Raw genomic sequence first — 16,629 nt, 5'->3', positions numbered from 1 at the left:
AGCGCTATCAATGTCCCCCCTCTACGATGCTGCGACCGCCACGTCGAATCCCGAGCCGAGCTTGTGCCGACAACCATCAGCGTTAGCCAGGCATGGCCTACTATGTGGGAAGATATCAACTACTGAACACGCCACCGGGAAGTCGGTGGCTCGATCAGTGGATGGGCCAATTGTCCAATTGAATTGGACGACAAAGACGAGACGACGGGAAAGAAGAAAATCTCCAAAAATCTCTTCTCCGGCTTACTCTCTCACCGCGCCTGCGTGTTGCTATTAAAACCGAGCTGCGCCCACCTCGTCTCTGTCCGTTCCGTCTTCCTCAGCCGCTCTCGTCTCATCTCTCCATTGCCATCTTCACCCCGCCATGGCTTCGCCCGCGGCGGCTTCTCGCCATGTTCAGCGCGTGGTCTCGCAAGCCCGCCTGCGCTCAGCACGGCCTTTGAGAAGCCAATTGGCTCTCAATAGATGGGCTTCCTCATCTTCAGGCGCTCGGCGGTCTCCCGCCAGCTTTGGAGCTTCTTCCTCATCTTCCACGGTCGCCATTTGGCTTGCAGCAGCCGCTATTGGCATCACTGCTCCCTTGGCTTACAGCTTGGTGAGTTTTAACTAATGGGAGAGCCAAAGCTTCTTTCGACTGACATGTCTCTTTTGCTCCTAGTCAACGGCAGAGTCTGCGAAGCTGGATGTCTCATCGCTTGCCGAGAAAGATGAGCAGAAGAAGAGGGAGGCCAGCATCACCGACGAATCTCCGATGCGCCTGCGGATGGAGAAGTTCATCAAAGAGCAGCAACAAATCATTGTCAAAGAACTCGAGCGCATCGACGGAAAGAAGTTTCGCAAGGACGAGTGGACACGGCCAAATGGCGGCGGCGGCATAACCTGCGTGCTGCAGGAGGGCAACATCTTCGAAAAGGCCGGTGTCAATGTCAGCGTCGTTTACGGGTCGCTGCCCAAGCCAGCCATTGCAAAGATGCGAGAAAACCACAAGAATCTCGATCCCAACGTCGAGTCTTTGGAGTTCTTTGCCGCTGGCCTGAGCATGGTGCTTCACCCGTCTAACCCCATGGCCCCCACCGTGCACCTGAATTACCGATATTTTGAGACGGCCAATCCCGATGGCTCATCTCAGGCCTGGTGGTTTGGCGGCGGCAGCGACTTGACGCCTTCATATCTCTTTGACGAGGATGCCATCCACTTCCACAAGACGATCAAGGCCGCCTGCGACAACCACGACAAGACTTACTATCCTCGATTCAAGAAGTGGTGTGACAAGTACTTTTACAACAAACACCGCGGCGAGTGCCGAGGCATAGGTGGTATCTTCTTCGATGACCTGGATGAGAGTGAGCGTGACCAAGAAAACACTTTTGCCTTCATCCAGGACTGCTTAAAGTCTTTCCTGCCGTCGTACGTCCCCATCTTGGAGAAGCGAAAGGACATGCCCTTTGATGAAAAGGAGAAGATGTGGCAGCAGATTCGCAGGGGCAAGTATGTTGAGTTCAACCTGGTCCACGACCGAGGAACCGCCTTTGGTTTGAACACGCCTGGATCACGAGTGGAGAGCATTCTCGTGAGCCTGCCGTTGACGGCAAGCTGGAAATACATGTATGAGCCAGAGCCCAAAAGCCGAGAGCAGAGGTTAGTAGACGTTTTGAAGGAGCCCAAGGAGTGGGTTTGAAATAAATGGTACGACTCTTTTCTGTAATTGCGTAGGGTATAGGTACTAGTATATACTTTGTATGGTATAGAGGAAATAGATAAATAAAAAAGGCATTTGTTATCTATCCTGTAGCCATAATGATGAGATTTATCCAAGCATATGGACGCAGTTGGGTTGGCCGTGAATAGCAATGTTATTCGCGAATTTCTGATCCATCAGTTCCCAAAATGGGTTAATGTGCACCTTAACTGGATCTACCTAAGCTTAGTATACCAAATCTCATACATTCAATCGCCGCCATTCTACTACCATTCTCGCATTCTTAACAACGAGCATCTATACTCACATGCTATCAAAATCCCTTTACCGATGCCGCGCATAACACCTCTCGGCAAGGAGCCGTCATACTCAAAGACGCCACCCAAAAGATGAACAGAAATCGTCTCCCATCTCATCACCAGCTGTACACGGCCCTTATTCCGTCATCGCCTCCAAGCGATGATTCCAATTGGCGCCAACAGCTACTCACTCTCCATGTCATTTTTCCAAGTCTTCTTTTGCCGGCTCTGGACCTGCTGGATCGCGGACTGGCAACTCGTCTCATAGTAGCCAACCCGACGCAAGCTGCGACTTCTCACGCAAGTCACGTACCTCAAGATGGTGAAACCGAGCCTGTACAAGATCAGCTTACAGAAGAAGCAACGAGCTTCAGCAAAGATCAGATATGCATGTACAGTGTCCAATCTGCTGCTTCGACTACATCCCGGGGCAGGCGGCGCCACATTCCGCAGGCGTCGAAATCATATGCAGTGCATCTTGATGCGTGGAGCTGCAATTGTAGTGGCTTCGCCCTGGACGCATATTCAAACTACGATGTAACGAGCATTACTAAGCAGCTACAAGAGTCTAATATAACATCTGGAGGGTTTGGCTGCCTGGGGATGGACGCTCGACTGGGTTTGCAGGAGGATTTCCCTTGTTGTAAGCACCTTCTCGCGTGCTTGCTGGCCGAGAAATGGAGAGGAGCTCCGAGAGACCATGTTGAGGATAGATATATAACAAAAGAAGAGCTGGCTGCCATCATCGGAGGTCTCTAGTACCTCCCCTAACACGGCTAAGACGGCTAGGATGCAGATGGAAATGCAGAATATCTATTTCAGTTGGATTTTTTTGCCTAGCGGTTCGTTATCCACCCCATATAGAAGCCACTATTTGACTTGATTACTCTAAGCACTCATACGCCTTCGTCCTGATTATGAGGCGGCCCTATGCTTGCTATCCCTTTTATTATTTCTTCTTGGGCTTTTCTTTCTCACCGCCTTCCTTGGCCTCTCCGTTCGCGGCTGCGGTGGCGCCATCCTTCTTCTCATCTTTGGTATTAGACTCCTCCTTCTTAGTCTCCTTCTCGTCTTGTTGCTGTCGGTTTTGGATCTTGTTTTCTATTAGGTCGTGGAATGCCGTAATGGCACGTATCAGACTGCTCAGATAGATGGCCATCAGCTGGTCGTTGGTCTTGATGCTCATTGCATGTGATAGTTCGTGGCTGCCCAATTTGCTATCGTCATCGGGTGTGGATAGGTTGGGGAGCAGGTTGAAGACGTCCTGAAGGTTCCCGAGGATCGCATGGTTGACCGGGAGTTGGCCGTCGAGGACTTTTTGGAGGTAGGCTCCGATGTCTCGTAACCGGAGGTGCAGTCCTTGAAGAGACTGGAGCTGGTTGGTCACGCGAGTGGACAGGGTGCCCACGGCAACGTCGCGGATATCTCTTAGTAGGTGCTCGACACCAATCTCCTCAGCCTCTTCGGCCTCGATAATCGAAGGTGTGTGGACAAATGTTCGAGAAGTGGTGGTGCCATCCTATATAGAGGGGACGGGAAGGGTCAGCTTGGGTTTCTTTGCTCAAGATGCTGGAATATGAACGACTTACATCCTTGATTTCCTCGACCGCAAAATACGCGTCAGTAGGGACGCCGGATTCCTTGGGCTGAACATCAATGATGACTAGTAGGGGGTTGGGTGTATATCGTTTGAAGAGCTCGTTGATCTCAAGATCAGAAGCACGAAGCTTGGGTCCAGTGTGGTACCAACCGACCAGCTTCTCGCGCGCATTCACTTTCTTGAACATGTCATTCATCGACTCGACGTAGTTGTGGTCCAAAAACCACACTGAAGGGTCCTTTTCATCTTCCTCGAAAGGGACTGAATGATCAAGTAAGCTATTAGAAAGCGTGGCCTCTCTAGGTTGGATCATCTCTTCAGATTCCTTGCGCAGTCTACGACGTACCTGCAAAACTGTTTGACACTCTCACGTTCTTTCCATCGTTCTGGCCCAGAAGAACACCGACAACCCGCCTCTTGGTCTTGTTCTGGACTGTTCGGTTGTAATGATCGACCGCGGAGAGGAGGACTAGCGGAGCGACGGAGACGTTTCTCGTGACAAGCGAGAGTGTTTCTGCGGTGGTTGTAGGCATTGTAGCTGATGGTAGGAGGAACTGGACCTTTTGAAGCAGCGGATTGAAGGGTTCAGCGCCTGAGAGAGCGAAAAAGGTCGCAGTGGTTGAAAAAAGCGGCGATGGTTTGTAGTCAGCGGCAACTCTCGAAAACGACGCCGATTGGTTTGGAGGTTGTGGCTGGTATCGTCGGTGTTTGTGGTGGTTTAGAATCGCCAAAGAAGCAATTAGGTACCTATCCGACTTACGTCGCAGCACACTCCGTCATGCTGGTCGTACCCCTCCACCAAGCTACCTAAGCGCGCTAAGCTGGAAAGGGCCAGGAACATTTACAGTAATAGACATGAATTAATTCTTTAAACTCTAAGAATTACTTTATAAACAGAGATAATTGATAGAATACTTGAAAAATACATAATATATAATACATGATTTATATTACTCTGTATCAAAATATTACAAATTGTATATCTCTTGGTATCGTTTTGGTTGGTTTAGTAAGAATTACTCATTGTTAATCCCTGGTAGCTAGGCTAACACCAATAGGTGCAAAGCACCATCTCCAGAATTTATACCTGGCAATTGATTACCTGTCCACGACACTCAGTTCCTCGACACGATATGACCTGCACTTCGCCATTGGAGCCGTAATGGAACCTCTACCGAAACTGACACCGGCCAAGGGTGCTCAGTCGACATCCAGCAAGGCATCACCATCACCCACCTTGGCAAATGTTGTCCGCCATTTCGCCGTGGATAGCGGCTCGACTTTGTTTGCTACGACGGTAATGACGGTGCTGATCTTCGGCGGATGCTGCTCCAATGTATGTGCTGCATCTCGATAGCCAAATCTGCCTCTTGTCCGGCGAGTTGACTTTCTGGTCCGTAGGTATACGCCCTAGAAGCAATCATCAAGTAAGCCTCTTCAACCTACGCCTGTTGGGAGTTCCAAAGTCTAATCTGTACAGCTTCGAGCCCACGAACGGTATAACTACACGCCCGGTTCCATACAAGACTGATCACGCGCATATACTTATTCACGCCACATAGGAACGCTTATAACCTTTGTTCAATTTCTGTTCATCGCCATCACTGGCTATGTAGCGCAATTCGATAAAACGCGTCCACCGTTCTTCTTTGCGCCCAATGTCGTCCCGCTTCGCCGATGGCTCGTTAACATCCTGCTGTTCTTCACCATTAACGTGTTGAACAACCATGCATTTAGCTACAACATATCCGTGCCGGTTCATATCATCTTGCGATCAGGAGGTAGCATAACAACTATGGCTGCGGGCTATTTTTGCGGAAAGACATATTCACGCATCCAGGTGTTTGCAGTCTTTCTGCTAAGTATCGGCGTCAGTCTGGCCGCCTGGTCAGATTCCAAGGACAAGGTGAACACTTAGATAACCACTATATTCTTTGCTCGTCCTAACCAATCAAGCAGAAAACGAGCGAAGGCAGTGCTGAGCCAGTCTTCAACGTCGGATTCTTGATTATCTTTGTAGCTCAAGTTCTCTCGTCTGTTATGGGCCTGTATACTGAAGCAACATATCGCAAGTATGGGCCACAGTGGAAAGAAAACCTCTTTTATGCCCATATCTTGGCGCTGCCTCTCTTTTTGCCCTTTATGCCCTCCATGCGACGCAACTTAGTCGAGCTCAGCAAAAGCACTCCTCTTGAGCTCAACATACCATTCGCTTCATCACTGCCACTTACACGAGTTCCATCTCAGCTAGCATATCTGGCAGTCAACGTGTTGACTCAGTATGCCTGTATTCGTGGCGTAAATCTCCTGGCGGCAAACGCATCGGCGCTCACTGTTACAATTATACTAAGCATTCGAAAACTCATAAGCCTTCTGCTAAGTATTTGGCTCTTTGGCAATACCCTCTCAGTCAATACCTTACTTAGCGCAATTGTGGTTTTTGGAGCCGCAGGTATCTACAGCGTGGCCCCAAAGCCTACCCTAAAGCCTGCCGTGGTTGAGGACAAGAAAAAAGTTTGACATTGGCTATTAAATTTGCTTACTGTTGAGTTGAGTCTTTTGAGTGTACATCGTGCATATCTCGTCTAGACACAAGAGATGGTATATAGGCGAAAGAGCTGATACCAAGGATTTTGGAATGGCATCTTAGAGCGAGCCTATACAAATAGAACATACAATTGGCCTATTATGAGCTCTGCAGCACCGACGAGTCAACCTACAGTATTACAAATGACTACGAATTAGTACAAAGCGCATTTACACTTCTGATCAGCGCAGGCAACTCTCACATTATCTTTATCGATACTAAACACGAACTCATATTTCAACAAAGTTATTCAGTATCTCAATCTACCCAATTCCGAGACCAATTAAAACTACCATTGCTTGCAAAGAAGTGCACTGTTGGAGTACATCCTGCAAGCCATGGCCTGTCGCCCATCTCATGCTTAACGCGAGCAAAGATGCGCTAGACCCAATCTGCACGGTCTAATGTCCAGAATAGGTTTAACCCAGCTAGTTGTTTTGTTTGTGCCTGAAAATACCATGCTGCGGTTCCTCGCTCTAATCCTTTCCGTGTAACCTTAAACTAATCAGTATCGGACTCTTGATTCTGATTGCGCCTCTCTGGGCATTCTGATTCTCCCACCATTGCTGGAGAGTTTATGTACTATGATAATACACCGAAGCCATGACTGGTAAGTAATTACCAGGGATGTGCGCTTGGAATGTCTGGCGAGCTTGGCTGGACTCAATCCATTAGGCTGTATTCTTATCCCACCTAACAAAGCGGCGTCGCATCAGATCTTTTCCCCTCTTATTTCGACGATTGATGGTCCTCGCTTTGCTTGATTAAACTCCAGTAACCGCTGTTCCTAATCTCTCTCCTTTAGACCACGCATTATACAGTGGCAGCATGTCACTCCCAGTACGTACTAGGGATGAAGGCGACGACGAAGCCATACAGAGCCCGGCTACTACCGGCTTGATCGATCCTGAAGAGCATTCAGAACCACTCGCGAACCACGAAGAAATTCTCCAAGATGGAATGCTGCTGCGCGACCTCCCAGAGCGCACGACCTTTTATGATCCAGTTGCAGAGCTGCAGATGACCCAAACGGATGCAAAGTTATTCTACCAGAGGAGCAAGATTGATACGCGGAGTGGAAATTCTCCCTGGCCGCAGTCAACTCCCTTTGGAAGTCCACAAATTCCTTCTGGCTCATACCCGGCCACTGAGTACGGGCTCGATTCCCTAGTCCTCGATACTGATGGTGATTAGTCAATCCGCCTGCGATATATACCAAAAGCGGATTGCTAACTAAAGTGCTAGACAAGCCAGAAATCGTAGACACCCCTGCCAGTCTCTTTGGGTCAACAGGCCCGTCTAATGCGCCGTATCTTAAGCCCAGTGACCCCACCAGCCAGGCCTTCAACGATGCAAGACTTGCCAACGAGCCTTCTGTTGGCTTGCCAGGGAATGGTCTATTTGATACTGAGCCTCACATAACAGCTGAGCTCAGTGCGATTGCCAAGCAAATACATAGAATACTTGACGTGAGACGCAAGTACATCGCTCTTTCGGGTCAGGGGTCAAATGACAACCCTAGAGATCATCCTAACTGGGACATCTATCCGCCTCCTCCCGATCCTGCATGGATTCAAAGTCATGGTCATGGCCATGGCACTGACGAGACTGGGAAGCACGGCGTAGGCTCTTCTGCCAATGCTCAGGAACGAAAAAGGCCAACTCGGAAGAGAAAGCCCGGCCAAGATATTGGAGATGACTTCTGCTTGGAAGATTTGCTACCCTTGCCAGAAAGTGGCGACATGACTTTTGAGCTCGACAGCGAAGGCATTTATCAGGTTTTTGACAATTCGACCAGCAAAACCCCTGCTATAAGAGTACCTACCATCAGAGAATTCTATATGGACTTGGAAGAAATTCTCGCAGTTTCGTCTGATGGTCCAAGCAAAAGCTTTGCTTTCCGCCGGCTTCAGTATTTGGAAGGAAAATTCAATCTATATGTTCTCCTTAATGAATACCAAGAGACTGCGGACAGCAAAAAGGTACCACATCGAGACTTCTACAACGTTAGAAAGGTGGATACACACGTTCACCATTCTGCTTGTATGAACCAGAAGCATCTCTTGCGATTTATTAAGAGCAAAATGAAGAAATACCCAAACGAGGTTGTGCTCTTCAGAGATGGAAAGCATCTCACTTTGGCAGAGGTATTTGCCAGTATCAATCTAACAGCGTATGATTTGAGTATAGACACGCTTGACATGCATGTAAGTTGCGGCTCATGTAACCCACGCAGACTCCTTAGCACAACAGAAAGCTAACCAAACAGGCGCATACCGACTCATTCCATCGTTTCGATAAATTCAATCTCAAATACAACCCTATCGGCGAGTCGCGCCTCAGGACAATATTTCTTAAGACGGACAATTTCATCCATGGACGCTACTTGGCTGAGATTACCAAAGAAGTCATCTCTGACTTGGAGTCCAGCAAATATCAGATGGTGGAGTGGCGCATATCCATCTACGGCAAGTCTATAGACGAATGGGATAAGCTCGCAGCATGGGTCGTGGATAACAAGCTCTTTTCCCACAACGTTCGCTGGCTGGTCCAGATCCCTCGCCTCTACGACATCTACAAAGCCAGCGGTTTAATGGATACGTTTGAGCAAGTCATCAAAAATGTGTTTCAACCTCTGTTCGAAGTCACAAGAGATCCGTCTTCTCATCCCAAGCTACACATATTTCTCCAGCGAGTCATTGGCTTCGACAGCGTAGACGACGAAAGCAAAACTGAAAGGCGGCTCTTCAGGAAGTTTCCGGTTCCCAGAGCCTGGGATACGAAGCAAAACCCTCCGTATAGCTACTGGATCTATTTCTTATTTGCTAACTTGACCTCCTTGAATCACTTCCGAAAGAGTCGCGGCTACAACACGTTCGTCTTACGACCTCATTGCGGAGAAGCAGGCGATAGCGAGCACTTGGCTGTGGCGGCATTGTGCTGCCATAGTATCAGTCACGGCTTGCTGCTGCGGAAAGTTCCTTTGCTACAATACATCTTCTATTTGGATCAAATTGGTATTGCAATGTCGCCGCTAAGTAACAACGCCTTGTTCTTGGCCTACGAGCGAAACCCGTTCCATCAGTATTTCAGACGAGGCCTCAATGTCTCATTATCCACGGATGATCCGCTGCAATTTGCGTTTACCAAAGAGCCTTTGATAGAAGAATACGCCGTTGCTGCGCAGATTTACAAGCTGAGCCCCGTTGATATGTGCGAGTTGGCAAAGAATTCGGTGAAGCAGAGCGGCTATGAGAAGGCCATCAAGCAGCAGTGGCTGGGTCGAGATTTTGAAAAGCCTGGCAAAGAGGGAAACAAGATGGTGAAAACAAATGTGCCCGATCGCAGAGAGGAGTTTCGATACCATACGCTCATGCAGGAGAGAGACGTGTAAGTAATCGCTATCCCATATTCTAATTTCCTGCCCTCTTCTTCTTTCACTTGTAAGTACATACTAACTCAGAATTCAGTTTGACCCGGTATCTAGCATTCAATGAAATGGTAACAAACAGCATGGCAGCAAGCGTTCAGGGACTAGAGGCGCAGGAAAACAAGAAACCCATGTCTTCAGTCACGCATTCAGTGGCGCATTCAGTGGCGCATTCAGTGGCCGAGCATATGGATGCAATTCCAGAAAATGCGCCATCTATCGAGGCTCATACTGGGGAGCCACATAGCCACGTATCTGGGAACGATCCCATGATGTTTCCCGGAATCCTCGCCAGAGAGCACCGTAATAACAGTTCAAGAAATTTAGCTCAAAGTGGATAGCAAGACTCAATAGCGTTTCAAGCATAGGATAGATTCATGAAGCCATAAAGAATAGCAAAAGGATATGCAGTAAATGCTTACAGTGCTGGAATAGCACACCATTTCAAAGTTCCTCGTGTATGTGTGTGTGTGTGCGCGCGACAATTTTTTTTAAAAGGGGTTAATGATGTCTCTTGTTGCTGATTGCCGTTTGACGTCACTTGAAATATTACAATTCTCAAAGAGTTCTAAATTGCTCACATTGAACGAGCTTCAAGCCACTTATACATAGGCGCGCATAAACAATCTCAGCATCACCAGCTTCCCCACAGCGCTAGTTGAGCTTCCACCATCCACTGTTACGACCGCCGTACCTCCTCCAAGGCGCTCAAAAAACCTCTACTCTCAACCAACAGTACCCAAACTGCTCTTGTTCCACGCAGCACAAAAGCAACACAAATAACTCCTTATTCCGATACAGTATTGCTTTCAGAGACTTATTTACAAAAGCAACTACCATGAATCCTCAAACCGCCCGCCGCCCGATCCAGAAAGTCTCAACGGCCGTTGCTAAATGCGCTGTAGAGGTGCGTCTAGAAAAGTTGCGCTGTGAATTTGCCAATGCCGGCTGATACTAATTAGACGTTACTCTCAATAGGCGACGGCATACGGGAAATGCATCGTGGCAGATTATAATGACGTGACCAAGGACAAGTGTGCTCGGGAATTCCTGAGATTAAAAGATTGCTATCTGGTTAGATGCTCTCCAGTCTTCTTCACCCAATAGTTTTTTCTCTGCTCTCGTCTATGAGACTAACAAGGCATCTTCAAATATTAGGCAGCAATGAAGAAAGTGCAATCATAACAAGACTTAAATTTTTTAATTTGTTTTTTAAAAAAAAATTGTTTAATATGTGCAATTGTATATTTAGCAAGATTTTCTTATTTATTTATTTGTTTATTTCTTTTAAATCTCATTCTAATTTTGAGTATATTGAGCTCTAGTTCTCAGCCTCTCTTTCAAAGTTTTACAAGACGAAGCAACAGAATGGCCTGCTGAATCTCTTGCTCTTCTTCCGCAATGAGCTCGCCTGTAGCTCCCTCCTCACGCTTCTCGACAGGTCGTCGAAGAACCTTCTCAAAAGTAGCTGTCTGTGACACCATCACATCTGCCAGGCCGAGATTCTCAGGGTCAGACACGACCTGGTACTCCATTTTGACATCATCAGTGGGTTGCAGGCCGGCCTTCTTGCGCAGACGCTGCACTCGGTTGACAATCTCTCTGGCCAATCCTTCTTGAGCCAGCTCCGGGTATATCTCAGAATCCAAAATGGTTAATAATGCGCCGTCCGTGTTGATTTCCAGCTTCTTGGAGGCCTCGTCCTCCTTTACACTTCTGCGCACAACAAGGTCACCTTCCTCCAAGGGAATGCCATCGACAAGGATCTTCTTGTCAATGAGATAGCTTTGGACTTGCTCACTAGTCAAGGTAGGTAAGGCTTTCTTGACTCGAGCCATGTCCTTCTTGAGCTTCTTACCAAGAACCGGCCAGTCAGCGGTCACGCTATACTGGACATTGTACTTGGCCTCGTCCGATGTGAGCACCAAATCCCGAACGTTCAATTCTTCAGTGATGTAGGATTCAAGTGACTTAATATCCTCAAGGTACTGGTTGTCATGGTGGATGACGACCAAGGTTCGAAGTGGTGTCTTGAGACCAATGGTTCTGCGCTCGCGGGAAACACGACCCAGCTCGATGACCCGCTGCATTCTTGATACTCGTCGCTCAACTTCAGCGTCGAATAGCTCTTCCTTGACTTCCGGGAAGGGTAGGAAATGAACACTTCGAGGGTCCTCAGCCTGCAACTCCTTCGGAATATGTGGAAGGAGCTTCTGATAGATGGTATCGGACAGGAACGGGGTGAAGGGAGCCAGTCCTCTGCACAGAGTGAAGAGGACATCAAACAGAGCGTTAAGCGCATGTAGGGTATCATTCAGTCCATTCTCTCCCTTCAACCTGCGTCGGTTGAATCTGATGTACCAGTTGGTCGTGTTATCAATGAGCTCAAGAAGTCGAGGGACCACAGTGTACAGTCGGTATCCTTTAATGAGTGTTAGTCCTGGCTTTATAATATCGAGAATATTAAGAGGCAATAAGCCTTGTAGCGTCCAAATCACATACCTTTCATCTCCTCGTTGACAAATCGTAGCAGACTTTGGCAGCTGGCCAGAATCCACTTGTCCATCACGTTTGTGTTTGTAGTCTCCAATCCAACGTTCCACATGTAGTCAACGCCCTCAACCTTCTTCAAAAGCGCAACTTGGCCTTCAAAGAACTTGTAGCTGTTCCAAAGTGGCAGAAGTACCTTTTGGACAACTTCTCGCACTCCAGTCTCCTTGAATCGCAGTGGCTCTGCTCGCACGACGGGAGAGTTGATAAGGTAGAGCCGCAGGGCATCCGATCCAAACTTCTGCATCACTAGAGCTGGGTCTGGGTAGTTCTTCAATCGTTTTGACATCTTCTTTCCGTCTTCTGCCAGAACGATACCGTTCACCACACAGTTCTTGAAAGGCGAAGTGCCGAACAAGTGTGTTCCCAGCACCAGTAGAGTATAGAACCAACCTCGTGTCTGATCAAGACCCTCTGCGATGAAGTCACCAGGGAACGAGTTCTTGAATTTCTCAACATTCTCAAAAGGATAGTGTTGACTGGCATAGGGCATGCTGCCAGACTCGAACCAACAGTCAAAGACCTCTGTGACACGCTTCAGGGTACCCTTACCCTTCTTGCTGGGAATAGTGATATGGTCGATCTTGTCTCGGTGAATGTCGGACAGATCTCCGGTGTAGCCACTGAGCTCTCGGAGTTCCTCAATGCTTCCCACGCAGACGCGCTCCTCCATATCGTCGGAAACCCAGAGCGGGATGGGAGTTCCCCAGTATCGGTTTCTTCCAACATTCCAATCTCTGGCATTTTGAATCCAGCTGGCAAATCGACGCTCCTTGACAAATGATGGAACCCAGTGGGAGTCTTCAATGTTCTTAAGCATGCTTGGGATGATTTCTGGAATGCGAATGAACCACGAAGGCACGGCTCTGTAGATAAGGGGAGTATCAGAACGGGGGCACATGGGGTAAGAGTGGCGAAGCTGAGACTCGACGACCAATCGCCCGGTCTTCTTGAGGTGCTTGATAATGTGTTTGTCGGCCTCCTTGACATGCATACCGGCGAATTCGGGAACCCGATCAGTAAAGTGTCCAGTTTCGTTGATCGGATCCGGAGGAGGGCGGTTTTCGTTGATGATGCCGTTCTCTATGGCTACGTTGTAATCGTCCTCACCGAAAGCTGGGGCTTGGTGAACGACTCCCACACCGCTGTCTGATGTGACGTAGGTAGCATTCAGGACTCTGAATCCAACATCTTTGAATTCTTCATAGAAGTGGTCAAACAATGGCTCATATCTCCACCCAAGCATCTCCGATCCCTTGATGGTACCAATTTTTTTGAAGTCGGCCTTCTTGGGGTCCTTGTACAAAGTTCCGAGTAAACCCTCGAGAATGATGTAGGTCTTTCCAGACTTGCCATCCTTGATCTTGAGATATTCGAAGTCGGGATGCGCTGCCAGACCAAGATGCATTGGCAGTGTCCAGGGAGTGGTTGTCCATGCCAAGAGGTGAGTGTCCGGGTCATCCAGCAGTGGAAATGATACGACGACCGCTGGATCCGTAACGTCTTGGTAGTTTTGGTTGGCTTCGAAGTTACTCAGGGCAGTCGTCAGCACCGTTGAGTAAGGCATAACTCGGGCACCCTGATACACCTGTTCTTTGTCGTGGAGCTGCTTGAACACCCACCACAGGGATTCCATGAATTTCGGGTCCATAGTCTGTAACAGTACGTTAGTGAAAGTCCCCGTAGATTGGTGCAGAGAGATAGATCTTCAAGATTTTCTGACCTTGTAATCGTTGTCAAAGTCAATCCAGCGTCCGAGGCGCTCAATCGTAGTCCTCCATTCCGCAGCGTAGCGCATGACAATGGCGCGACACTCCTCGTTGTACTTTGCAATTCCAAGTTTCTCCACAGCCGCTTTGCCAGAGATACCCAGCTTCTTGTCGATCTCGTGTTCGATAGGGAGTCCATGAGTATCCCATCCAAATCTTCGCTCGACGTGGTAGCCCTTCATGGACCAATATCGAGGAATGATGTCCTTGATGGTGGACGCCAGCAAATGGCCATAATGAGGAAGGCCTGTAGCGAATGGAGGGCCATCGTAGAATGTGTAAGGTGGGCGACCAGCAGACAATTCAAGCTTTAGGATTTGTCAGTCACAATGTGCTTCAAGCAGCAGAAAACAAATTCTGTATTGGCATACCTGACGATGGAAGGCGTTGATGGAGCGCCACCGCTCGAGGACAACCTCCTCTTCCTTGGGAAAATCGATAGACATGGTGCTCGTGTCTCTCTCTCTCGCCAATAAACAAAGTGGATGGAGGAGGAAGAGAAAACGAAATTTGCCAAGCGGAAAGGAAGATTCAACACCCCAAGACTCACAAGGTTTGAATTTCGGCCCGGGTGAGTCAAAAGTTCAAATGGAGGGGCTTTGTAACAGCCCCTCATTAGTCCTCAGAGGGTAGGTGGGGTAGGTGGTCACTAAAATGCCCTTCCAGAGGCTATAGAGCCTGAGCACTAACACGAGAACAGCAGCATAAGGTAAGCTGCGGAGTCTAAGCCTTATAGAGCACCACTGTGCACTGTGCTCGACGCAACCTGATAGGCCGAAATCCGGTGCTTGTACTTCGTATACGCAGAGCAGAGGCGCGCTGACGCATCTCAGTTGACATCCCTATTTCACAGTTGAGCTTATCACCTTGGGCGGAGCGCCCTGGAAACAGAGCAAGCAGACCTTGAATCGCGCCTCCGGCAGGGCTTTTAGGCGGCCGATGTGAGACGGAGGGTTATGTCTAGAGGCAACCGTTTAGACAAATAGAGATAGAGAGACGACCAGATCCTCGCCAGTTCACAGCCGTACCACCTTGACCATGTCTTTCTTGTTCGGGAGAGGCAGATCGCGGGCTGCGGCCGATCTCCCTAGGCAAGCCCGAGAGCATATCCTAAAGCTTGAAAGCCCTAACGGGGTCTCCAAGGTACGCAGCAGAATTCCCACGACGGCCGAGGCGCTGCTTCTAACGCGACCGCGACCAGGCCGAAGAGCTTGCTCGCGTGCTCAACCAGATGAAGGTCGCTCTCCAAGGCACTCAAGGTACTCGCTCCCTGGAATTGATGACCCCCTCTCTTCCATCCCACTTGTCCTCAGCCTAGCCATCTGGGTGCATTAACACTAGCTTAAGAAACTGAGAGCTCACCCGAGCAGATCTATCAGCTCGTCACCGCTTTGATAGACGAGGACCTGCTCCACCTCCTCGCTACCAATCTCTATCGCCTCCCGTTTGAATCGCGAAAGGATACCCAAGTCATCTTCTCCTATGTGTTTCGCTTCCGGCCCGCGGCGGCAGCTCCAAAAAGTGACCCCATCGCCCTATCATACGTGGTGTGCAACCGACCACAAGTCCTAGTCGAGCTCTGTCGCGCCTACGACCACAAAGAGAGCGCCACTCCTGCGGGATCGGTCCTTCGAGAGCTTCTCAAAAACGAAGCTGCGGCGGCCATCATCCTGTACGACGACGGCGATGAACCCGGATCCAGCTGCAAGGGACTCGCCGCAATTGACCGCAACCGACCCCAGAGCGGCCGAGGCGTCTTCTGGAGGTTTTTCGACTGGATCAACAAGAGCTCCTTTGAAGTTGCTGCGGATGCGTTTACGACCTTTCGGGTGGGGAAAACCATGCTACAACATATACGAATAGAATACCTTTGAAACAGAATGTTCTGACTGTGAAATAGGAGCTCTTAACGCGGCACAAAGACTTGATTCCGAAATATCTCTCCACCAACTTCGACCTCTTCTTTGATAAATACAACAATACCCTGGTGCAGTCGAACAGCTATGTCACCAAACGACAGTCTATCAAACTCCTTGGCGAACTCCTGCTGGACCGGTCCAACTACAGCGTCATGACGGCGTACGTCGACAGCGGCGAGCACCTAAAAATATGCATGAACCTTCTTCGAGACGACAGGAAAATGGTCCAGTACGAAGGATTCCACGTGTTCAAGGTGTTCGTTGCGAACCCTCATAAATCCATCGCCGTTCAAAAGATATTGCTCATGAACCGCGAGAAGCTCTTGACCTTCCTGGCGCATTTCCTCGAAGATCGAACTGACGACGAACAATTCATTGATGAACGAGAATTTTTGATTAAGCAAATTCGTAATATGCCATCGACCCCTGTGGTCTCTCAACGCTCCGTTAGCGCATCATAGATCATCTCGATTCGTTGAAAGAGCGTGCATAGTCAGAAGTGTCGTCATTGAGCGTCTTGCTGGCCATCCTTTGGCATACTTTTTTTTTTTTTTAATTCTGCTCTCAGTCCTCATTTTGTATTGGAGTTCATTAATACCGTGGAGTTTAGAGCCACATCAAATCATCTGCATGTCAAGGCATGCCATTATGAAAGATAATGTTACAAATTGATTCAGAGTGCAGGCAATAAATTCGCTGGATATATTCCACACGCCATGTGGCCCCTTTATCTAAACCGTAGCGTTCCAAGCAACAGATCATGACTTGCTGCTGTT

General features: G+C 48.7%; 6 protein-coding genes across 6 annotated transcripts; 4 read left to right on the top strand and 2 right to left on the bottom strand.

Annotated features, from left to right (window-relative positions):
• Positions 1-364: 364 nt before the first annotated feature.
• TGAM01_v204923 (coproporphyrinogen III oxidase) lies at positions 365-1,678 on the top strand (the record flags this gene model as incomplete). The annotated part of the gene is made up of 2 exons (XM_018803621.1): positions 365-595; positions 659-1,678. 2 exons carry the CDS (start codon positions 365-367, stop codon positions 1,676-1,678), a joined length of 1,251 nt encoding a protein of 416 aa, XP_018663318.1.
• A 1,269-nt stretch (positions 1,679-2,947) lies between these two features.
• TGAM01_v204922 (26S proteasome regulatory subunit rpn-8) lies at positions 2,948-4,131 on the bottom strand (the record flags this gene model as incomplete). The annotated part of the gene is made up of 3 exons (XM_018803622.1): positions 2,948-3,517; positions 3,588-3,859; positions 3,945-4,131. 3 exons carry the CDS (start codon positions 4,129-4,131, stop codon positions 2,948-2,950), a joined length of 1,029 nt encoding a protein of 342 aa, XP_018663319.1.
• Positions 4,132-4,760: 629 nt separating this feature from the next.
• Positions 4,761-6,118, top strand: TGAM01_v204921 (hypothetical protein; the record flags this gene model as incomplete). The annotated part of the gene is made up of 5 exons (XM_018803623.1): positions 4,761-4,934; positions 5,000-5,025; positions 5,079-5,095; positions 5,161-5,504; positions 5,558-6,118. The coding sequence occupies 5 exons, from the start codon at positions 4,761-4,763 to the stop codon at positions 6,116-6,118; spliced, it is 1,122 nt and encodes a 373-aa protein (XP_018663320.1).
• A 670-nt stretch (positions 6,119-6,788) lies between these two features.
• Positions 6,789-9,956, top strand: TGAM01_v204920 (AMP deaminase; the record flags this gene model as incomplete). The annotated part of the gene is made up of 5 exons (XM_024549538.1): positions 6,789-6,795; positions 6,991-7,371; positions 7,431-8,392; positions 8,455-9,575; positions 9,656-9,956. 5 exons carry the CDS (start codon positions 6,789-6,791, stop codon positions 9,954-9,956), a joined length of 2,772 nt encoding a protein of 923 aa, XP_024405670.1.
• Positions 9,957-10,955: 999 nt separating this feature from the next.
• Positions 10,956-14,380, bottom strand: TGAM01_v204919 (isoleucyl-tRNA synthetase, cytoplasmic; the record flags this gene model as incomplete). Its single annotated transcript, XM_018803625.1, has 4 exons — positions 10,956-12,037; positions 12,118-13,819; positions 13,889-14,242; positions 14,306-14,380. 4 exons carry the CDS (start codon positions 14,378-14,380, stop codon positions 10,956-10,958), a joined length of 3,213 nt encoding a protein of 1,070 aa, XP_018663322.1.
• Positions 14,381-14,972: 592 nt separating this feature from the next.
• On the top strand, positions 14,973-16,314 carry TGAM01_v204918 (conidiophore development protein hymA; the record flags this gene model as incomplete). Its single annotated transcript, XM_018803626.1, has 4 exons — positions 14,973-15,077; positions 15,136-15,193; positions 15,282-15,763; positions 15,835-16,314. The coding sequence occupies 4 exons, from the start codon at positions 14,973-14,975 to the stop codon at positions 16,312-16,314; spliced, it is 1,125 nt and encodes a 374-aa protein (XP_018663323.1).
• Between the last annotated feature and the right edge of the window lie 315 nt (positions 16,315-16,629).

Source organism: Trichoderma gamsii (assembly GCF_001481775.2).
Source record: "Trichoderma gamsii strain T6085 chromosome Unknown Scaffold_15.2, whole genome shotgun sequence".
NCBI lineage: Eukaryota > Fungi > Ascomycota > Sordariomycetes > Hypocreales > Hypocreaceae > Trichoderma > Trichoderma gamsii.
Note: the sequence above shows the minus strand (reverse complement) of the source record. Positions and strands in the feature narration are given on the sequence as shown.